The 25,635-nt window shown below is 35.1% G+C and overlaps 1 protein-coding gene across 4 annotated transcripts in view; it reads right to left on the bottom strand.

Annotated features, from left to right (window-relative positions):
* Kansl1 (KAT8 regulatory NSL complex subunit 1) overlaps positions 1-25,635 on the bottom strand; it is a 187,576-nt gene that overhangs the window by 32,568 nt on the left and 129,373 nt on the right. For all 4 annotated transcript variants that reach the window (XM_076870010.2, XM_076870013.2, XM_076870014.2 and 1 more), the window contains exons 5-7: positions 17,844-17,945; positions 3,818-3,933; positions 2,853-3,048 (exon numbers count right to left, since the gene is read on the bottom strand). In XM_076870010.2, the coding sequence (XP_076726125.1) occupies positions 2,853-3,048; positions 3,818-3,933; positions 17,844-17,945 (414 nt within the window). The remainder of the gene's footprint in view (positions 1-2,852; positions 3,049-3,817; positions 3,934-17,843; positions 17,946-25,635) is intronic.

Below are 25,635 nucleotides of genomic sequence, written 5' to 3'. Positions count from 1 at the left end.
CAAGGATTTTTATTACTTACTTTTAGGTCTCATTTTTTTTTTTTTTAATTTCTAACAAGTTCATCTTACAGGATACTTTGTTCCAACACTTAATGTGCATCTCAACTTTAAGGTACATACATTCCAACTGTGATTCAACTAAGCTGATAGTTCCTTAAAATCAGTAAAGAAATGAGTTCCTTTTCAAGTGGGTGTCACAGTTTTTGGTTCTGAAATGCAATATTAATATTTAAATGTAAGTTCAGGCAGTAATATTGACATTAAACATTTAAAAAATATCCTATAGCCATATCTTTTTCAGGGGAGGAATTACAAACAAAATTTAAATTAATCCAGAAGTATATAATTTCAACAGAATCCCTTTTAATCAGAAACAAAAAAGCAGAATTTATCACAATAAATGTGAATTCACTGGCATTAATCAATATTGGAAAATAATGTGTTAACTTCTTTGCTATCCAATTCTACCATTAGAAAATCGAATCTATGAAGGTAAAAACTTTGTTTTGCTCACCAAAAGTTTTGATGAATTCAGCAAAGAGCCATGTGAGACACAGCAAGCAACCAAGACAGGGAATGGTGTTTATCACCAATTTCGGCAGAACTCCAGCCTTTCTGCTTTACCTAGTAAATGGTTCACTACCCAAAGTCAGTTTATTTCTTTGATTTATTTTTTGTGTAACTAATTTTTGTGTGTGTCAGGGATGACTGTTTTAGAAAATGGCATTCTTCACCCTTTGCCTCAACTGTTTTTTAATTAAATTTAATCAGGTGGGGGTACTGGGAACTGAACGCAGGGAGACTGAGTCATATCCCCAACCCCCCTTCTCCCCTTTTAAATTTTTATTTTGAGACAGTCTCACTAAGTTGGGGCCTTGCCAAGTTGCTGAAGCTGGTCCTGAAATTGTGATTCTCTAGCCAATGGATTATAGGCATACAATTCCCAGTAATAATTTTATTATGCACCTTCAAAAGCCTGAATCAGGTCGGTCTGCTACTTTGGGGGCGGAGAGGGGGATCCACACCTTCTTTGTGAATTAAAACATTTCCTAGATGTCATGACACCATGACTGGCAAATTGTCAAAACAAAGGAAGGATATCATTTTCCATGAGGTTACGAGAAAATGTACTCTGTTAAAAGCATCAAGGACAAGACAAAAAGTTACTTTCCTAACATTTGATAGTAATGTACAGTTTTCCCCCTTTTTTGCTTTCTTATTATTACTCTTTAATCTCTCAGAAAACTATTCAGATTTATGACTATGAATAAAAAAGTCAAGAGACTCAAATATCAATATAAAAATCCTGCCAAATATTATATTCTTTTCTATTTTGTTATTTAAGTATAGTTTGAAGAAAAGACCGGAGAGAAATATACTGCCAGACAGTCAATTCTCATAATACTTTCCTGCCTATGATCATGCAAAGTGAACCAAGTATTGAAAATTCACTGTCCATATTAATGATTCCAGCAACTGTCTCTCATTCCCCTCCCCTGTCCTCAGCCAATAAGCTACAATAGTTCCCCTTAAGAAAGACTATCCTTCAAACAGGCTACTCTGCTTTCTCCTTTATAGCAACATTCTTTGAAAGATTTTCTTAATGGTTCCCTCAATTCTTTTTTGTCCCATTCTTTCCTGAACCCACTCAAAACAGGCTTTCACCCCTTTTCACCCTCTACCAAAAGTGCTCATCAAGGTCACCAAAACATCTCTGGCCCTGTCAGTCTTTTTATTATTAAACTGTGTACAGCATCTGACTCACATGGTCACTACTTTCCTCTCTGAAACACTTTCTTCCTTTCCCCACCATGCTCTCTTGGTTTTCTTTTTGCTTCAAGTGTCACTTTTTTGAGCCCTTTCTTCATCATCTTTCATAGCTCTGTGTCTTGTATGTTCTCAGGATCTAATTAATCCCCAAACTTCTTCTTTATTTGAGCTTCCCAGCATTTTCTTATTTCCTGTTGCATTTTTTGCCCTACTATTTAATGCTATATGACATATTATATAGTTCATTTATTGATGTGTTTCATGAGAGTAATAAATATTTTTATGTTTTTAATTTAGTGTTGTATTCCCAATACTCAGAAAAGATCTAGCTCATTGTAGCTCAATAAGTACACAGAGAATGAGTGAATGAACAAAATCAAAAGTGGTAAACTACTCTGTACTAGGATCTTATCAACCATACACCCTAGTAAGCATGTTATACACATATCAATCAATCTTCAAACAATCTTATGAGTTTTCTTAGGTTTTGGAAAAGAGAAAGGGTGAGAGGGGCTAACATCTTCCAAACTACTAGGTGGCAGTACCAGAATTCAAAGTAAAATGAATCGTGTTTGAAGTCAATGTTTTTGGCCACTGCATAGTACCAATTTTACTGGAGTATTATTTTATTAGTTTAAGAAGAGTACAAACTCTGTTAACTAAAGAATCAGTAATAAAAAGTTCCCCGAAACTGTGAATTAATCTTCATTTTCTTTGTGAAGATAAACATTCATTTAGTAACATGTCTTTAAAGACAAAGCCTTCAACACTGCCATTTTCAGTGAAAACGGTGCAGGTGAGAAAGTACACTCTCCTCCAAATCTGGCCAAAGAATCAATCACCTAACAATGTTTTGCTTTTTGAAAACATAACTTTCAGCTCCAATCCAGAGCAACTGAATCAGACTCTCTAGAAAACAAGGCCCAGGAACCTAGTATATTTTTAAAGCTCTCTAGAAAATGTTGGTTGTTAGCCAAGTTTGAAAAAATCCTTAAATTAAGCAAATCAAAGGTGGCATGAGACTAGTTAATCCCTCTTAGCACCTGGCTCACTGACAATGACCAAATCTCTGTGGTACTGACCTTCTTAGAAAGAGGGACAATGCTATTGGGTCGAACAAGCCTCCGCTTCTTACAGCTTAGTACAGGACGTGTCCGGGCTGCCACACAGGTACCATCAGATGATGAAGAAACTAGATTCAGTCGTTGCTTTTTATGTAATTGTTCCTCAGCATCTGAGCTGTCACCTGGAATATGGTCTGCCAAGACAGGCTGAAGACTACACAGGGGAAGGAAAAATATTCACTTTTTAGAAAACATGGAAAACAAAGCCTCTAATAATTGGTTCAACCTCCTCTACTAGCAAATGCTCACAAACATTAACTAGTGTTCTACAGCAGAAGCAGGTCATTTCTGGATAAGGTTCACTAATCTAAGTATGTTGCTATGTCTGTGTTTATTTATAAGGTTCTTGGTGTACGTTTACTCTATTATGTCTGAAAAGTACAAAGGTCAGTAAGTAATCTTAAGTTCCTGTGATTAGGTTTTCCTCAACACAAATGTGATTAAAAAGTCTTGATAATTACAACTGGTAATAAAATGATGGAAATCTGCAAATGTTAATGAGCTGCCTTAGAATCAGCATACCTGTGAATCTTCAATTCTAGGGATACATACTATTCATTTGTTTAGGGTTCTGTGAACCTTCATATACACAGATTTACAAACACAGCCTTGGGGAAATTAATCTGTTCTACCACAGAGGTATTTATGTAAACTTCTTTGAGGAATTCCTCTAAGATTTCGGACCAATAATAATGATGTAAAATAACTGTATACTATTTTTTTTTCTCCATGTCCAGGCCCTTTTAGACCATGGTAGATAAGAGAGAAATACATAAATATATTGGTATAGTAGGAAGCATGCAAAATATTAATCCATGATAAAGCTTCTACTTCTTCAAATCAGGGATCAGTACTGGCCAGAGATAACAAACTCACCTTTTACAAGCCTACTAAGTATAAGAAGTAGAAGGGATAAAACATACGTGTTAATAACTCCATTGACAGGTCTCAGTGCTCCACATGATTTGGTAGATAATGACTCTGAAATAGGACCAACAGGGGCACCATGGTTTTCCAGTGGCTGAGAAACAGATTCAATCTGAATAAGAAAAAAAAATAAATACACATTAACATTAACCCAATAACACCCCTATCTAAAAAGCAGTACCATATCATTTATGACAAGCACTGAATATTTCTCATGACCGACTTGAAAATTTGAGTAAAACTCATATAACTGAGGGGAAATTAGTTTTTGCTTTGAAACAAAGAAGAATGAGGAACATAAATATTTATCAGATTAAAAGTAGTAAAGGCCTACTGACAGGGAAATGATCTGTGGAAGAGAACTATAGCTAAACAATTACGCAGTAACATGAACCTTATGCTAAGGGTCAAAGAGTATAGAGTAATACCAGTATCAAGGCAATTAAGAGAAAAAATTAAATGTAGTTATTATCTGTTTATGGTGCATGGTGGAAACTTGATTTCCAAGAATTGCATTTTTTGTGTGTATATGTATGTATGTATGTGTGTGTGTGTGTGTGTGTATATCTATAGATTATTCCTTTGCAGGAAACAAAATCAAAATATCTAATGAATCTAATTGACAGATACTAACTTCAGACTACATAAATCAAATATGCTTAGAATATAAGATGAAATAAGATAGATGTGTAAGAATTATGTAAAGGTTTTAAATTTCAATACTCAAAACAAATCAGGAACAGTTATTAGTGTCAGTCACATGGCATCTTTCAAGTACAGGGAATAAAGCCTGTAAGACAATAAAGCTATCAAGCTATCCACTGGTTCTGGGGTTGGTGAAATATCTCAGAAAGATTGTTGCCTTTATCCCCTTACATTTGATCTGGCTTTGGGATGTTCTGAAGTTCTTCTTCCTATAATTGCTACCCTTGAATTTAAGATCAGTATTTTGAGGTTGAAATCCCACCTGCTTCTTCTAAGTATCACAGAACTATTTCTGATCTTCACACTTCCAAGAAAATAGACCAAAGGATCTACAGTCCTGAAAGCAGTCCTGGATAATTATAAAGTAAGTACACAGATTAGGAAGATAATTTAAAAGATTTAATACAAATTAACCCCAAAAGCCAGCTCAAGGTAAGTATACAAACAGACTAGTCATGTAAGTATACTACAATAAGTGAACACTGGGGAAATGTTTTCCTTTCCTGAACATCTACTAAGGTATCACAAATGTCTTAATTATATTAATCAATGCTATAAAAATTTTGTTTTTGTTTTGTTTGGCAAGGAGTATAGAGATTTAACTGCAAGGACATCTTCCAGGATAAAATGTTACCATTCTTTATCCAAATCAAAACGGCACACAGATTCATTCCCTTAAACTGTTTTGACTTTCCTTGGAAAGCAACATGGTATTAAACAGCAAGAACTATAAGATAATTAAATCGTATTTGTAAAGTTCGTCACAGCAATAATATCAATAACCTAAATGCTCAGTATCTGAGGCATAATTACAAATTGCAGTGTACCAAATCAAAATGTCAAAAAGAATCATAAAAGATATTTCTTCTTCTCATGCCAGGAGAGTATTTAAAGGAAAAAAAAAAAAAAAAAAAAGAAACTTCACAGAAATTGTATTAGGAAATGGGGTAAATGCAAAATATTTTGAATACAGTTGTAGTGACTAAAATGTATGTATACACATAATGAACAAAGTGTTAGAACCGAAAGTTTTCCTTATAATTAGGTTATATTTTTATGTTAAAAACAAAACAGTAAGAGGAACCTCATAACGAATAAACAAACATTACAACATGACAAAAAACTACCAACAATAAAAAGGACTACAAAAAAAAAAAAAGATTCAGGTTGTGTGACTTCAGGTATGCTAAATATGAAGGAAATTCCTTTCAACACAAAAACACTGTGACTATCAAATTTTTGCTGGTATACTCCAATATGAAGAATGGGTGTTAATTTTAAATTCACTTAAAATATAGCTTTTAGCATTAAGTTGTGACAGAGGTCTGATTTATATGTCTACATATTCTACAAGGCACCATGTTAAGTAAGGTTGAACCTCCATTTCAGGTTTTGTTTTGTTTGGCAAGGAATATAGAGATTTAACTGCAAGGATATCTTCCAGGATAAAATGTTACCATTCTTTAACCAAATCAAAACAAATTTATCTTTCTACAGAAGAAATCAATTAATACTTACCAGTAATATTATCACTCATAGCTAACATATTAACAAACTTTTAAGAAATGTTAAATCCACAAATAATTTAGGCTTTATCAGTAACTACTGTAATGGTTCACATCATTATAGTGTTTTCAGAAAATTAAAGCATGACTCAGGTATCTTACCTACCCCTCCAATAGGAAACTGAAAAAGGATGAACAAATCTATGACTGCCCTGAGCAGAGAACAGGGATTATCAATAAAAAAGCTTCTATCTGAATTTTATGTGTTCTGATGTACCCTAAGAGTTTCTGCATCCCATAGCCAAAAAGAAGAGCAGAAAAGCTAATGTGGTAGGTAAAATGCTTTTTACAATCCCCTTCTCTTCAAAGCAAGGGCACAGGGAATTACCTTTGGCATAATCTTAAGAGTCAGAGGAGGGTTACTGAACATTTTTCTTGGGTTACTGAACATTTTTCAAAGGACAGGTGTATGGCATAAAATGATTAAATCGGCAATGACATTCAAATTTGTTACTCATATAAAGCTAGCATCTGTCTGATTCATCACTCTACCCTGTTAGCCAGACAATTAAGTGTAACAAAGCCTTTGAAGAAAAACTAAATGAAGGTTTTATGAAGGGTGTGCTTTTGTGGGGCCTGAGAATCACTAGATTTGTTTTACCAAAAGGTAAAGAAAGTAAAAGGGTAAATACAAAGAGGCTCACACTTAAAAATGCACAATAAAATTAAACTCTACCTTTAAGATATGTGTATGAGGTTTTACTTTGTTATTCAATTCACATCACACCACACCTGCTTGAAATACCATTTTATTTTAAACACATTTATTCGGCTAGAAAATTTAAGAGTTGGGTTTTGGTTAGTTAGTCCCTTTCTGACAAACAGTATCAAAATAAAAATGCTAACTAAGTGATAGGAATTTTTATGCCTGGCTTAAGATAAATTAGTGACTCTGTAGGATAACAGTACTACACTTGGAGTGCATGGTTCTGAAAATTTCACTTCCACCAAGTTACTTATTAGGATCAATTTCTCCTTATGTAAAATGGGGCCATGTGCCTCATTTTCCTATGTCTGTAAGTTGATGATAAAGGAGAAGTTATATAATGTTTTATTTCAACAAACACAATGCTGTTACAAGTCCAATGGTCTGAACCTAAGATTTATACTTACTAACATTGCTGAAAACATGCATCTAAACAAACAGCAATTGTAATCAAACAGCAATTATAGATCTTTATTATTCAACTTATTTATCTAAAGCTCTATTTACTTTAAAAGGCTTAATTAGTCAGTATTTAAAACTGTGGATCCAGTATTTTCTTCTCAGCATCCATCTCTTTACTCTCTGCCCCCAAACCCTTGTCAGGCCAATGTACCACTCATCAATCCTGGTGACTGCAAAACTTCAAGAAAAAGAAAGTGTTTCCTACTGAACCAATGTTACAAGGAATATATCTTGGACTATTAAAAATGACAACGCTTTACACTTTTAGCATCCTTTTCTCTGAGAAAAAACATCAGTCCTCACTTAAAGTTCAGTTCTTTTCCCCATTACTTCTGTAAAGTAGGATGAGTAAGAAAAACTCATCTTACAAATATAAACTAACAACAAATAATGATAAATAATAATTATATTTTATTATAAATAATTATCACATTTTATATTAAATAAGCATTGCCTGTGCTAAACAAAACCAAAAATCACTCAATTTCAAATCTAATCTTTAAAAGAAATATTTACCAATGAGGGAAACATAAGAAAACATACATGTCTCTGTTCATTTGTGCATAAGAAATACAAGATGGATAATCCAAACACCAATGAAACTGTTTACCTACTGAGAACATGACATAAAAAAGGAAAAATGGAAACAGAAAAATAGGAATACTTTTCTATGTATCTCTAAGAACTATAGTAATGTTACACAAACAAAAACCCAAATCAACTATTTTCTCTGTGAGAATGGGACTAGAAACAGTGTCAACTACAAAGAACCAAACTTAGAAACAGTGTTTTCAGACTATGTACGATAGAGCTACCATTGTACACAAATATTATACTCTAGTTAAACTTATTTCTCACAGAGGTATGAGATGGTAATTATGAAACGAGAACTGAACCAGCGATTATAAGCGGGTGAGGAGACTGATGAATTGCTATAACTTAATACACAGATGTTAGTTTTAATACACAGATGTTAGATAAATGTGTAAGATATAGGAAATGCACATATTTCCTAGTTTTATCTGTTGAGAAATTCCGGCAGCAATGACATAAGTAGTACCCAGATCTTGGTTCAAAACACTGCTCTCAAAAAGAACCAAGAATTGAGTAGACAATCTATAAAATGAGCATGAACATCTTCTATTGCCAGAAAGTAAATACTCAAAAGACGAGGGGAATATGTTGAAAGAACACAGGAGACAATCTAACGGAGCTCCCAATGCCAATAACAGACAACTGGAAAAAAAACTGAATAATAATAATATTATTATATAATAATATAACCCACAGAATAACATTAAGATGCATGGATCCATTCTGATCTAAACAACTGAATAAATGGGGAGAAAGAACAATTTTTCCCAACAGAATTACAATTAATAAAAGTTAAAAAAAAAAAAAACTAGTCAGAAAAATCCCCACTCAGTAAATAACATAGCAAAAACCACTGTATGAAAAAAGCCTATTTAGTTAGATGATAAAATTGTGGGTGACAGTATTTGCACAGCAACTCCCTGAGAGATAGTATTCTTACCTTCATAATGAATGACTAACTTTACAGGGGAGCAATAATCTAGCAGGCTCTTTTTTTTTTTTTTTTTGCGCGCGGGGGCGGGGGTACTTGGAATTAATCCGGAGGTGCTTTACCATTGGCCACATCCCCAGCCTTTTTAATTTTTTATTGAGACAGGGCTTCACTAAGTTTTTGAGGCTGGTTTTAGCCATCCTCTTGCTCAGCTTCCTGAGTTGCAGGAATTACAAGCAAGTACCAGCACAAACAGGTAAGCAGGTACTATATTAACCAAGTAAACAAATGTATCATCATCAGTACAAAGACACAACACACCACCACTATAAAACCTCTGATACGATTCTCCTAAGAGCTTAGTAACACTTATGTAACAGTCTTTCAAAAATGCATTACATCTAAGAATGAGAAAATACCAGGCAACTCCAGTTTGAGGAAAATTAACTGGAGTTGCTACGAAATTAACTGACCCGTCATGAAAGACAAAAGCTGAGAAATTTATGGACTGGAGAGGACACTTAAAAGATTAAAAGAGGGCTGGGACTGTACCTCTATGGTAAAGCGTCTGTCTTGCATGTGTGAGGCACTGGGTTCGATCCTCAGCACCACATAAAAATAGATATTGTGTGTTCATCTACAACTAAAAACAATATTAAAAAAAAGATTAAAAGAGATGACAACTGGGGCTGGGGTTGTGGCTCAGTTGGTAGAGCACTTGCCTCGCATGTGTGAGGCACTGTGTTCGATTCTCAGCACCACGTATAAGTAAATAAATAAAGGTCAATCGACAACTAAAAAAATTAAAAAAAAAAAGACAAAACAATTAAATACAAAATAAGATTCTGGATAAGCAAAACAGACATTAGTGAGAAAAACTAGTGAAATTCTATTAAAATGTCTAGTTTTATATCAATGTTAATTCCTGGTCTTTGTCAATGGTTATTATGGCAAATTGTTAACTTTAGAGGAAGCTAGGTAAAGGGTATGTGGACATGTATATGACTTTGAAATGTCTTACTATGTGTAAAATCAATTTACAAGTATCAAGTTGGGCCTGAGGACATGCACCTATAGTTCCAGCAACTTAGGAGACAGAGGAGGGAAGATGCCTTGAAGCCAGAGTTCTATGCCAGTCTGGGCATCACAGTGAGACACCATATCCATCAAAAAATTCATTGAAAAGAAGAAAGGAAACAATGACCCAGAAATATCAAAGTATATTTCATTCACACTGAAAATCTATTTTCAGTCTACATCTTGTTGTCAGTTATAGGATGAAGTTCATACTTTAAGATAAATACAAAATCCATTATGAATTAGTCAAAACATCCAAAACTTCATCATAAGTTATTTGCAGTTCCCTGAAAATGCCAGGTCCCATTACCCTCCCTGCTGGAACGAATTCCCTATACCATATTTCAGCAAGTCCACAACACTCAAGTACATCTTTCCCAATAAAACCACTTTTCTGACCTCCATTAGACAAAATAAAAATTCTTATACTCCCCTCTTCCACATGCCTGTTATTCCCCACATTGTTGACACCGTTTCAGCCTCCTTGGTAAATTACAGGCATCCATCGTCACACCCAGAACAACAGCAAGCTTTTACAAAATTTATTATTATAGGTAAACACTGTTAACAGTACATTTTATATCTTAAATTACTATCAACAACCCTAAAGAAGTAGGAACAAAGCTACACAAAGACCCTTGAGAACCACATATAAAAAAATAATTCACTGCACATCAAGGTAAGCAGCTAAAGAATCAAATACATTAATATTTCTTTTTTAAAAAATATTTTTTAGTTGTTGGACATTTAATTCTATTTATTTGTATATGGCATTGAGAATCGAACCCAGTGCCTCATGCAAACTAGGCAAGCGCTCTACCACTGAGCCACAACCCCAGCCCCATGCATTAATATTTCTTCTTTCAGAGCAATGTATAGGCAGAAGGACCACATTAATAGCATTAATGTTAACTGAAGACATTATATACAGCAATAGAATTCCACAGGAAAGCAATTTTAGAAATTTCCCTTGGTATTTAATTTATCTACCCCAAACATACAAAACTGAGAAAGAATATCTCACTGAGGTAATGTACCAGTTCAAATAAGTTGGATATCACCCCCATAGTAATACCTAGGAGCTACTAGATTTAAAACAAAACTCCATTACTCAATGCCGTCTGGAGCTAAAGAGGGGAGCAATAAAAATATATATGGAAATCCTAAAGCAAACAAAATAATGAACTTATTTGAAAAATATTATCACTAATAAGAATGAGTCTCAAAATTTCTACATTAATTCTGAGAGGAAAATGAGGAGAGTTAGGGTTTAAAGAGGTTTTCTATTTTCGGGTAAGAATCAATATAGTACACACTCATCATGCTATTTCAAACACCATCATGCTAATTTTTATTGCTTTCAGAAAAACCTAATTCATTCCCTACCTATACTCCAAGAAAAAGCAGACTATTATAAATGGAAAAGGCAGCACCGAATTTCTACACTTAAAAGAGATCTCATTAAATACTATGTGAAGTTGATTCCTTGCCTCAGGTGTAAGAAATTCAACCAAACAAAATTGAAGCAAAAAATTGATTTTGATATTTAAATTTTTATTGCAGAACAAAAAATTTATAAAATTCAGTATTCTTATTTACTTAAGGTTTAATATAAGACTTTATATATGTGTGTATACACACACACATATATATAATACACACATATATAAAGACAGAGAGATTCTTGAACCTGAGAATTCATTAAAATGAGAATCTATTTTCTTCGTATTCAACGTCTGACAAACTAATGACAGAAGATTGAGATATGTTTTATAATTTATTTGCTCTAATTTGTTATATATGACAGCAGAATGCATTTCATAGTACACAAATGGAGCACAATTTTTCATTTCTCTGATTGTACACAAAGAAGAGTCACACCATTCATGTTTTCATACATGCACCTAGGGTAATGATGTCCATCAAGATTAAGGTACATGAAAAAAACTGACAGAACTAAAGGTAAAAATAATTCCACAATCAAGGAGATTTCAATATCCACTCTCAATAATAATTGGGTAATCAGAAAGATAAGTAAGCAAATAGAGGACTTGTCACAATAAGCCAACTAAATCTGGCAGAAAACTTGACCCAATAAGAGCAGCATACATATTCTTCACTTGTTCATGAGGCAAACTAAATCTCAATATATATCATTTCTGTGTTACTGGGGATCGAACTGAGGGCCTCATATGTAGTAGGCATATGCTCTAGTATGAGCTACATCCCTAGCCCTATGAATTTTTTTTTGAAACAGGGTCTGCTATGTTTCTTAGGGCCCAATTGCTGGGGTTGGCCTTGAACTTGTGATCCTCTAGCCACTGGGATCAGAGGCATATGCCCCATGCCCATTTTAATAGATTTTTAAAGAGATCGTACAAAGTAGTTTCCTAAAACAAGATGGAATTAGAAATCTATGAGAGGCCACACATGGTGTCGCACACCCATAATCTCAACTACTTGGGAGGCGGAAGCAGGAGGATCACAAGTCGGAAGCCAGCTTCAGCAACTTAGCAAGACCCTGCTATAAGGAATAGAAGGGGACCTGGGGTGTAACTCAGTGGCAGAGGGTGCCTGAATTCAATCCCTAATGCCACACACACACTTCCTAGCCCTATTTTTGTATTTTATTTAGAGACAGGGTCTCAATGAGTTGCTTAGCACCTTGCCAATACTGAGGCTGCTTTTGAACTCATGATACTACTGCCTCAGCCTCCTGAGCTGCTATGATCACAGGCATGCGCAAACGCGCTGGCCCATGGAGCACTTTCTTTGGCAAAGCCCTGGGCTCATCTCAAGCACTACCAAAACAAAACAAAACAAAACAACCCACACCCCAAAAAACAATAACACCCTATAGGGCTGGGGGTATAGCTCAGCTGGTCAGAGTGCTTGTCTTGCATGCACAAGACCCTGGGTTCAATCCCTGGCACCATAAGAGAAACCAACCAACCAACCCACAAAACTATATAACATCCCAAAACTTATGGGAAGTAGTTAAAGTGTTAAATGTTATGAGGAAAATTTACTGCTATGAATACTTACATTAAAAACAAGATCTTGGCACTGGGGATGTGGCTCAGTGGTAATGCACTTGCCTGACATGTGTGAAGCACTGGGTTTGATTCTCAGCACCACATAAACATAAATTAAATAAAGGTCTATCACCAACTTAAAAAAATGTAAAAACATTTAAACAAACAAAAACCCAAGATCTTAACTTTATAGAAAATAATAAAAATAAGTCCCAATCCAAAGCTAGCAGAAGAAAATAATAAAGATGACTGAGAAAAAACAAACCGTGAAACCTAAAGGTGACCATTTGATAAAGGCTTTATCTAGAAGGACTAAGAAAAATAGAAGACTGAAAAAAAAAGTCATAAGGGGCTGGGATTGTGACTCAGTGATATAGCACTTGCCTTGCGTTGTGAAACCCTGGGTTCAATCCTCAGCACCACATAAAGATAAATAAATTAAAAATAAAGGTACTGTGTCCTTTTTAAAAAAGTCAAATAAAAATGGGGATATTACTACTGATTCTACAGAAACTAAAAGGATTATGAGACTATATGAACAATTACACACCAACAGACTGATGAAATGGACAAATTCCTAGAAATATAAAATCTATCAAGTCTGCCTCGTAAAAAAATAGAATATCTGAATAAAGCTAAAACTAGTGAGGAGACTGAATCAGTAATAAAAAAAATCTAGCAAGCAAAGAAAAGCCCTGGACCTTATGGCTTCTTGGATGACACTACTAATTTAAAACACACCTGCCCATATGATGTTGGGGAAACTGGATATCCAAAAATGAAGGTGATTCTTCTCTAAAATTATGAGTAAAAATTAACTCAAAATGGATCAAAAGGGGCTGGGGTTGTGGCTCAGTGGTAGAGCATTTGCCTCACACATGTGAGGCACCAGGTTCGATCCTCAGCACCACATAAAAATAAATAAAAAGATGTTGTGTTCTATATTTAAAAAATGGATCAAAGACTTAAAAGTTAACACCTAAAACTATAAATCTCTCAGAACAACAACTACCAAAAAAAAAAAAAAAAAAAAAAAAACTTTAAAACACTGAATTTGGCAATGATTAATTTTATTTTTATTTTTTTTAGTTGTAGATAAACATAATACCTTTATATTATTTATTTATCTTTATGTGGTGTTGAGGCTTAAACTCAGGGCCTCATACGTGGTAGGCAAGCAAGCTACCACAGAGCTACAACCCTAGACCTGGCAATGATTTCTTGATATGACACCAAAGATTAAAAAAAAAGACAAATTGAATTTCATGAAAATTTTTAAAACTTTGTGCATCAAAACAAAACAATAACAACAACACTATTCACAGAGTAAAAAGGCAACCCAGAGATTGAGAGAAAACACTTGCTGCAGTTCATTACTTGCCTAGCATGTGTGAGGCTTCGGGTTCAATTCTCAGCACCACATATATATACACACATACATACATAAAACAAAGGTCCATCAATAACTTTTTTTTAAAATAAGGATTTGAACAGACATTTTGCCAGAAAAGACATATAAATGGGGAATAACCACATGAAAATATGTTCAGTATTTTTACTCTTTAAGATACCATCTCATAACCATTAGGATGACTACAACCAAAAAAAAAAAAAAAAAAAAACAGAAAACAAAAGTGTTGATTGAGAATGGCAAAATCAGAACTCTGTGCACTGTATGTCGGTATAAAACAGTATTCAGAAAAAAAAATGTCCATACTGAATATATACAGACTTTCTTTGGGTCATTATTATCTAAACAGTACAATCTAACAATTATTTACATTGTATTACAAGAAGGGCATGCTTCTTAACACTGGAGAACTCTCAACAGGTGTTAAACATAATCTAGAGGTTACTTAATATCTCAAGACTGAAGTATATAGGAGGACATGTGTAGAAATAGTATATGCCACTTTACAGAAGGGATTTGAGCATGCCACAATTTTGGCATATGTGGGGGTGATACTGGTATCAATACCCTGGGAATACCAAGAGATGGCTGCACTTCTACAGTTTTGGTAATCTCTTAAGGAATCTGAACATTTTATTTATGCTGCGATTGAGCCTCCCTCTCTGAGCAATTTATCTAATTCCATTATTTTTGGCCTCATCCATCTTGAGCATCAATGCTTTATTGTGTGGAATTCACCTTTTTCCTATGGCTACTTTTAAGACTGTCTTCACTTTTGATTGTCACATCTGACTACAAAGTAGTTCTCATGTATACTAGTCTCCAAAGAATTTTTTTACTCTATCTGTAAATTGACTTTTCTTCATTTAAACAAAGTGATATTCTTCTTAAACTTTGTCAGTCCCATTTTCTCTTTTTTCCTTCATAACTAAGAATCATTTTTACTGGTTATTCCTAGGTATAATAATTTTTATTGTATATGTCACTATAGAGACTCTGGTTTCAATTCACTTTCCCTGAAGGATGCTAAGGTTTTTCTAAGTGGTCATCTTGATTTTGTGGAACTGGTAATTCTGCATTCAAAGAAACATACTGAAGCCTACTTAAATATTTTGGTTTTCTCCTTAATCCTACAGTGAATTACTTAGTCTGGCGAAACATTCTTTTAACTCAAAAGTGTGAGCACCCCATGCTTTCAATGCGAAGTCCAATGTGAGATCCAAACTCCAAATTTTGCGTTCCCCACAGTGAGTAACGACAAACATCTCTGTTCAACTCTTTCAGTATTCCAGCTTTACTTTCTACTAGACCATGTAAAAATCTGACCTGAACATGGACAGCTCAAGGGCAGATCAAGATTTGAAGGGATATATACAGATTGTGGGCTTAAGTCCTGCTCTATCCCATGTAGCTCCCTCTTTGCTACTCCCTCCCTCAAATTCTACCTATTGGCCAGCTCTGAATTTCATCCTCCAACAATATACAAGCCAACGATACTATGACTCTCTGGTAGAATGCTAGAAACCCTGTGATACATGGGCCTCACTTCTTCCTGAAAATACTTTTTGTCTGAAATCTTGATGACTTTCTTGAATAATTTTAAACTACTTTCTTCACTTAGTTCACTTAAATAAGTTTCAAGTTAGTTATTCTCTGGTCCTTCACTACTTTTTCTTACATGGGTGAAAATGGTTTGCTATTCAAGGGAATGAAGAGGGAGGAGGGAAAGATAAAGGGCATGCTTCTCAACATAGGAGAACAACTCTCAACAGCTTTTTTCTTTCTAGGGACACACCTTCTTTGTACATCATGTGAAGCCTTACTTCACATCAGCTATTTATTTGAACACAGAAGACTTTATTGGCAGCTACAAAGCCATAGGCCTTCAACTGTCTCTCTTCAACAAGTCTTACCTTTCTAACTGTCTTGAATGGTAAGACTGTGCAAATCCCCAGAAGGGGGAAGAGGAATTTTTTAGGAGTTCCTCATTAGATCTTATTTTCTTCTCCCAACACAAAGCCATCTCCTATCTCAAGGAGAATTTCTTGCTTTGCTCCATGGCTCAAAAGAGGCTCACCTAGTCTCTAAATGTCACAGGCTGGGGCCCTTTAGAACAACTTAAATTTCAGTAATATCTGTACTGTCTTCAAGACCCACATATATAGGTATTCATTCTGCCAAAAAATGATCATTCAGTTTGGAAATAAGGAAAAAAGACTGGCTATATGTTCCTTTGGTATTAACAATGGAACATTATTCAACAAGCCCACATTTTGTTTTATCTACTATTTATAATTGATTAGGGGCCCAGATAATTTAAGTTAGATGTTTATTGTAGATTTTCTTGTAAAAACTGATTTGCATTTTGTTGAAGACATATGATACATTTATATAAATGTTTATAAAGAACTTATTCCCAATCAAATATGCCTCAAGTTTTCTTTGCCTCTTTATCATCATCAGCTGACCTCTCAATTTACCCATGATTCTTCTCTCACGAGCAATATTTCCCTTGGCTGGAATAATTAAAGTTTATAAGTCACTTAAAAAATTCTATTGATAGCGTATAATTAACTCACATTACAGATCCGAACAGTGGCGTAATTGGGCACTCTGTTCTTTATTCAAAACTACCCTCCAGTTAAGAACTCTTGATCTCATTCAAAACTGAGTAACAGACCTTTTCAAAACCCAAACATCTCTATGATCTCTCAGAAGAAAGTTAATTTTCATTATATTTTATATGAGTTCCTGTTTACAATGATAAATATAAAAGGTAACATGCTTTAATGAGTTGCAGATATAAAGAGACAGGCTAGTAACCCCAATTTAAAGAGTTAATACTGCTTACTACCAGGAACCATAATCAAAATGAATAATTACTAGAATTTCAAACTCAGTTGTTGAGCTGACATGAAGAAATGCTAATATTCATAAAAGCCAGCTAGCTTTTAGGGAAACTTAAAAAGTATAATAAGTATAATAAATAAATGAGCACTCCTAGAATTCAGAAAGAAAGAAATTAAGTTAGGGAAAGGGAAAGAATAGAAGAGGGAGATTTGATCTAGGGTCTAAGGATATGGAAGATTATGGAAGATAGTTTTATCCTCATTATAAAATAAGAATCAGCCACAGACAGTATTTACATTTTTCAGAGTTTAACCTCTAGTCCAACCTTTTAATGAAAAGGTTATATATATTATAGTAAGCCAAAAAAGTTTTATTTTACCTCTCAAAAGGTCAGGGTATAGTCAGGTCTACAGATTCCAAACAACATTCCAAAATTTCATATTTGCTCTGGCTGTGGTTTCTTGAGGGTTAGGAACCATCTTTAAATTCTAAGGTCAGCTACACAGCAAGAGGGTTCCTATGTTGCCCAATTTAGGAATTCAGATCTCAAAATGCCCAAAGTGATAAAAGGGGATAGTTTCCTTCTTTTAGCCAATGGGAACATTCTATTTATAGAAAATAAACTGTGTACTGAAGTTATACCCTCAATTCTCACTCGTTTCCCCTTTCCTTTATTTTATACTTACCAATTTATCAGTCCCATGATCCGTCTTCAACTCAGAACTAAGTGGAAGCAGTAAGTCTGCTGTATGTTCTGGTGGAGGTGCCTCCCCAAGAACTATCAACCCCTGTGGGACAGAGAGGAGATAAACAACACTAAGTGACTGAAATAAATGACAAATTTAGGACCTAATCTCAAAAGGGTAGAAGCAGAAGACTGATTTACCAAAAGCCTTTTCTCTTATTCTATTGTTCAGAAACAAACTACATTAGCAGAGCACTCTGCCAATAAGCTATAGCCCCAGGTCTTTTATTTTTAATCTGATACAGGGTCTCATAACTTGTGATTCTTCTGTCTCAGCCTCTGAAGCCACTGGGATTACAGGTATGTAAATTGCCTTGCTCCAAAAGAGTTATTTAACCCATTATGTCCCATTGTATCATTTATGGAATATCTAAAGAACTTTAATTGAGACAGGCATGGTGATACATGCCCATATTCCCAGTAACAGGGAGGCTGAGGCAGGAGCATGGGCAAATTCAAGGCTAGCTTTCACAACTTTAGTGAGACTCTGCCTGAAAAGTAAATACAAGTATTATGGATGTGGCTCAGTAGTAAAGCGCCCCTGGGTTTAATCCCTAGCACTGTAAAAAAAAAAAAAAACAACTGATCAATAAAGCAAAGAATATACTACTAATGGTAACTTTGAAATATATGTTTCCAGAGTTTTGATAAAAAAAATAAGCTCTATATAGATTTCCAATCTACTTTAATGCACCTGTATCAATTTTATTGAAATACTTGCTGAACTGAAAATTTGCTTCTTAACGGATGAACAAAAAGCCTAGTAGTAGCAGGGTATTCAGCAAGGCACCAAAGGCTTCCTCACTATTCCACTTCAATGTTCTGATTTACTTGACATGTCAGTTCACCTTTTATTCGGAGCCTGGCATTTTTTAGTATTTTATATATATTACCAACTGGACTGAACTGGATCAACATAAGCAATGCAGTGTTTCTAGTTAATTTGATCACAAATATGGCTGAAGGATTACCACATTAAATGTACTACTACTGTCAACTATGAGCTCAAACAACTGTATTGCAGAATAATGGAGTGAAACAAAAACGGAAAGTCCCTGCAATCAGAAATCAAAAAAAAATTTTTTTTTAACGTCCCACTGGCACCCAGCACATATAATACTTCAGATTAAGTTCCCGCTTGACAATTTCAAATTCAGATCTTACATTCATCCCAAGTAATAGTGAACAGATCAAACCAGATTAAGAAGCTCTTATTAAAGATGGGCATGGTGGCACACACTTGCAATCCCAGTAGCTCAGGAGGCTGAGGCAGGCAGATACGGAGTTCAAAGCCTGCCTCAGCAATTTAGTGAGGCCATAAACAACTTAGCACATCCTATCTCAAAATAAAGAAGGGCTGGGGATGTGGCTCAGTGGTTAAGCAACCCTACGTTCAATCACCAGGGCCCCACCAAAAGGAAAAAAAAAGCAGCTCTTATTAGAATCAGCTGGGGAATATATCAAACACATATGGCAGGTCCATCATCAAATCTATTTATTATCTCAGGATAGGATTAAATATTCCACATGAAATCTCTTTCCAGCAAGGTGGGGTGGCACATTCCTGTAATCCCATGCACTTGGGAGGTCTCAAATAGCATTTTAAGTTCAAGGTCATCATAGCAACTTAGCAAGAACCTGCCTCAAAATAAAATTTAAAAAGGGATGGTGATGTAGCTCGGTGGTAGAGCATTTGCCTAGCATGTGCCAGGTTCATTCAATCCGCAGTAATGTGCAAAAATACATACTAGACTTCTAGATCTGATCAGTCATGGTTCTCCAACAGAATACATCAGAGAAGAGACTAAAATATAGATTTCCTTTTTTAAAAGTCCTAAAAATTTTGACTATATTAGTTTGAGTTCTCTAGGACACTGAGATATAGGTTCTTATGAGTGACTGAACCAGACTGATCCATCCCTAGGATTTTTTTTTTTTGTGTGTGTGTGTGGGGGGGTGGTGCTGGGGATTGAACCCAGGGCCTTGTGCATGCAAGGCAAGCACTCTACCAACTGAGCTATATATATCCCTGGCATCCTCTGGGATCTTTTTTAATTTAAAAATTTTTTGAAAGAAGAGATGTAAAAAGATGAAATATTTATCTTAGACAGGTTTAAGGCCAGCTCAGAGAACTTAGGGAAACCTTTCTCAAAATTAAAAGGGGGCTGAGAGTATAGCTCAATGATACAGCACTCATGGGTTCAATCCCCAGCAGAGTGCAGGATGTATGAGTAATACAACATTATGGGCCATAACTTCAGTAACACTGCTGTCCCCTCAAATTTACAGAGGTTGGGAAAATAAAATATAGGGGAGGGAAAAGTGGGATTACCAGGTCATATGGCAGTTCTAACTTTTAGTTTTCAGAGGAACCTCCATACTGTTTTCCATAAAACTTGTATCAATTTACATTCCCACCAAACAGTGCATTAGAGGTCCCCTATCTCTGTATTCTTGCCAGTATTATTATTTTTGTTTTATTTTGATAGGGTACCAGTGATTGAACCTGGGGGCACTTAACTGAGCAACAATTCCCACTCCTTTTTATTTCGGGAAAGGGTCTCACTAAGTTGCTTAGGGCCTCGCTAAATAGCTGAAGCTGGCTCTAACCTTATGATCCTCCTGCCTCAGACTCCTGAGCCACTGGAGTCACAGGCATGCACCACTGCCCCCAGCAAGTTTTTGTCTTTTTCATAAGAGTCATTCTGTATTGTGATGATACAAGTTGTTGGCCTTTTGTTTATGTTCTTTTGAGAAATGCCTATCCATTTTGTCCATTTGTTAACTGAATTTTTTTTTCCTGGGATGGGACCGTTGCTTGAATCCCTTATATACTCTGGATATTGCTCTCCTGTTAAATGAACAGTTTGCCAATATTTTCTCACATACTATAGGTTGTCTCTTCATTGTTGTTTCCTTTGCTGTGCACAAGTTTTCTAAGTTTGACATATATAATTTGTCCACATTTTCTTATATTTATTTAAGTTAACCACTGTTCCATTCATAAACATTTTTTAGGTGCTGGGGATGCAGAAGAGAATGAGACCTCTCCCCTCAATCTCCCCTAACCCATCCCTCAAATTCCTTACATTATTCTAATACTGGGGTAAGAACAAACAATATGAAAGGCGTCAAATGGAAAAGAGAAGGACCTAGAGAAGGTTAAGAAGTGGAAGTGAATACTATTTCATATTAGGCAGCCAGAGTAAACCACACCAGGAAGGTGATATTTGACTAAATATTTGCCAAAAACATGAAAACAAACTTTACAGGTATCTAGAGAAAAGTCAATGCAAAAATTAAGATGAGGGTAAACTTGATGATTTGAAGAATGATTAAGTTTTAAAGGATCAATCTAACTACTGTGCTAACACAAACAGTGGAGGACAAACAAAAGCAGAAAAAACAATTGCTTGGAACAAAGTGGCTGGACATTGGATATATATTTGAAAACAGAATCAACCATATGCAAATATGCTTGTAGGTTGGGAAGAAGTCAGAGAACCTGACAAGGTTTCTAGCCTCTTTCAAGAAAAACAGATTCTACCATAAGGAACTTACTTTATCTAGCCTTGGATAAACAAGTAGGCAAAGCATTACTATAGCAGCACTATAATAGAAGTCTAGAGAAGGTGACCTAAAAGAGAAAAGAGGTAGAGCCTAGCTAATGAGGCTGATGGAATGAGGCTTTAAGGAGATTTACATGATTACTTGAAATTTCCTAAAATATTCAAATATATCATTAAACTGTTCAGTTAATATTCTATGTCCTTTTTTGTATGCAAGTAGTTACATTCCACCATTAAATTATTTGGGAAGAAGTTTATTCATGTTTAACAGCCATGAAAAGAAAGATTATTATCAGCTAAGAAAACTCTTCCACTCTACCCTGTCAAGTCAACCCAAACATGGAATTCCATAGCATTCTGTGTTTCAACTGGGTCATTGAGAAATGGCTATGGCCATCAGTTTGAGCACCAAAAGCCTTAGGGTTAATGTACTCTGAAAGAGATAGCAACTGATAAAGGACAAAATTAAAGGCCAAGAGTGTCACTCTATTCTTCACTCCAGCCCTTTGAGCCAGAAACAGGATGATGTGGCCTGCCCAGCCCTACAGAATTCTCACAAGGTAAGCTTCCGCTTTATACAAGGACCAATGGAATTGGTAAGGTCACAACTGCAGACACAGTCTTTAAGCAAAAACAAAACAGTAACTGCAGATGAGTTCTTAAGAACGTCCTTGGGCTACCTGAAGAAAAAACAGCTATAACTTGGTTAAGATGGGAACCTTAACTCTTTATAAAATTTAAAGACAGGGGCTGGGGCTGGGGCTTGGAGGTAGAGCACTTGCCTAGCACATGAGAGGCACTGGGTTCAAACCTTAGCACCACATAAAAATGAAATGAAGCTATTTGCCCACCTGCAACGAAAAAATATATATATATATTTGAAGACAAAGGATAAGCTCCTGCTAATCAGCATTTTTCTATCTGGTGTTTTCAATGCTTTTCCACCTCTTATCCTCAATAACATTTCCGTCCTTAGCAACTGCTGTGGAATTTCTCAGATCAGTCAGAAGAAGAGATGAAAAATAATAAAGCATTTTAATGCATTAGATGTGGATGCAGAAGAACATTGGAAAGATGAACTTATTCAATACATACACACATTATTTTCCTTTCTCTGTCATGGAAGATTTTTTTTTTTTTTTTGAACCGGGATTTACCTGGGAGCATTTAACCACTGAACCACATCCTCAGTCCTTTTATTTTGAAACAGGGTCTCGCTAAGTTGCTGAGGCTGGTCTGAAACTTGTGATCCTCCTCTCTTAGCCTCCTGAGCCACTGGGATTAGTTATGTGCCACCAGGGCCAGCTGGATATTATCTTTTGATATTAACTTCTGATAGCAAAGAACATGATATATGGAAATTAGAATCACCTAGCAGTGGTTCACAAATACTTCCCCAAATATCTTCATTTTAAGAAAATTAATACAGTAAAGCCTTAAAAAGTAAAAGCCCCACCATCTCTCCAATCTTCCAACCATAAGACAAAGTTATAACTGAACATCTGATCATCAAACCTAGAATTGTCTCATGAACAACATAGGCAAATGACGTAAACCTAGGAGCAGAACGGGAATACCATCCACTCTACTAATGCACAGAGAAAAAAATCCCTTGGATTTCATTAACCCGAAAAGTAACAAAGCACTTAAAAGTGACCTCCAACTTGAGCAAAACTCTAGAGGCCAGATACTCAAACCTTGGTTTTGGATTCACTTTGATGATACACTTTGGACCATGCAGAAACTACTTAACTTCTAAACCTTCATTTGTTCATCTTTAAAACTGTGGATAACAGTAAAATGCCTATAGTATAGTTTTTGGCACACAGTAAAGGTGCTCAAAGGTTTCTATTAGTAAAATAATAGAATAGCCTAGGTAAAATCCAAATGCATGGTAATATATCACTGAGGAAATTCCACTGCTTATTTATTAGGCTGGGTTGAAGTATTCCCTCAAAATTTATGTCCGCTAAGAACTAACAATGTGACATTATTTGGAAGTAGGGTCTTTGTGGATGTAATAAAGTTATGATGAGCCCTTTATAGTGGCCCTAAATATACTGCAACTGGTGCATTTAAAAAAAAATTATGTATATTTTTTGTTGTAGATGAACGCAGTATATTTATTTATTTTTTTATGTGGTGCTGAGGATTGAACTCAGTGCCTCACGCATGCGAGAGGAGCGCTTTACCACTGAGCTTCAGTCTCAGCCCCCAACTGATGCATTTTTAACAAGGAAATTTGGACACAGATATTCAAAGAAACAACGCTCATGTGGAGGCAAAGGCAACAAACAACTAGAGTGGTACAGCCTCCTCCAAAGCACATCAAGGATTGCCAGCCACCACCAGAACTTTAGAAGAAGCAAGATTCTTCCTCAGAACCTTCAGAAGGAGCATGACCCTGAAAACATCCTGGCTTTAGACTTCTGACCCCAAGAACTAAGAGAGAATAAATTTCTGTTGTTTTAAGTCACCCAGTTTGTGATACTTTGTATGGCAGTTTCGGAAACTTAACAGATTTAGATGAAAAAACAAATGACTTAATGATATGAACAAATCGTTAAATCACTAACATTTAAATGATAGAATGATCTGAAAAGTTTTGATTTTTTTTTTGACATATTACTTACTGGGATTCTCATTCTAATTTTATTGTCAGAAGTTGTAATTGATACTGTATTTAAACTGCAGAAAAAATGTTTTATAAAAGATTATCTAGAATGACATATTTTATAGACCAAGAAACTGAGGGTCATAAATGATAAGTGACTTTATATGACCAAGATTATATAACTGGTAACAAAAGTCAGAATTAAAATGAATATTAGTAAATCTGGTGTTTCTTTAATATATTATGCCCTGAATATCAAGACTCCTGAGTTATCAGTATATACATAAAGTTCTAGAATATTTTCCAGATATTGAGAAATATCCTTAGGTTTTTTAAAAAGTTTCCCCAAATTGCTCTGACATTACTACTAAGTGATGAGACAAAGAATAAAGCAAGAGCCAAAAGTGAGATTATCTTTTCATACGTAGTTACCAAATCTGTAAACTGACAGGGACTGCCAAGACACTTTTTTTCTACAGCATGCAGCAAAAACATAAAAAAAGTTTTTATGTCTTTGACTGAAGTAAAGATGTTTATCATGGCATGCCTTATAATTAAAAAAAAAACAACCCATAATTTAAATAACCAACAAGAAAAGTTAGAAGAACATAGTTAATAACAACAAAATTTTCCAAAAAGTGATAGTAAATATTCAGGATACACTCTAACAAAATTCTTTAGTAGCTATGTGACACTAAGAAAAATGATGGAAGAAAATATATATATAAAAATGTTTTTGGCTGGGGTTGTGGCTCAGTGGTAGCATGCTTGCCTAGCATGTATGGACCACTGGGTTCGATTCTCAGCACCACACATAAACAAATTAATGAATAAAGGTCCATCAATAACTAATAAAAATTAAAAAAAATATTTTGTACCAAGTTGAGTTTATTAGGGAATGATCCCCCATACTTCTATGTAATTTCCAAGTTTATCCTATTAATTGAATTGATACACAGTATTTCATCAATTTTAACTAAACCACACTTTTCCACATTTCAACATCTTTTAAATCAAGATGCATTTCACAACTGCTGTTATGCCCTGGTTTAATTGAAATAATCTCTGAGTGGTACATAAAAAAAAAAAGGTGCATCTTACATTCTATGAAATATGATAAACTCATTGATTAATCTGAATACTGGAGGGTTGATTCCAGGATCTCACAGGTTAGTCAAGTGCTCTTTCACTGAGCTATATCTCCAGCTCTTTTTATTTTGAGACAGGGTCTCACTTAGTTGTCAGGCTGGCTTCAAATTTGCAAACCACTGGTCTTAGCCTCCCGAGTAGCAGGGATTACAGGTCTGCATCAATGGGCCTAGCACTATGGTAGTTTTATAATGGAAAACTAACATAACAAAACATATACACATATATAAAAGCACATATCAATGTATGAATGCATATAAAACAGATGAAACAACAAATATGACTGTTGTACTAACCAAGAGACTCTAGTTTTCATATATAGAAACTCCCACCTAACTACTGGTTAAAATAACTTAGAAACAGACACTGAAGAGGCGTCCCTGACACAGAAAGACTTTTTT

Source organism: Callospermophilus lateralis, chromosome 11 (assembly GCF_048772815.1).
Source record: "Callospermophilus lateralis isolate mCalLat2 chromosome 11, mCalLat2.hap1, whole genome shotgun sequence".
Classification (NCBI taxonomy): Eukaryota; Metazoa; Chordata; class Mammalia; order Rodentia; family Sciuridae; genus Callospermophilus; species Callospermophilus lateralis.
Note: the sequence above shows the minus strand (reverse complement) of the source record. Positions and strands in the feature narration are given on the sequence as shown.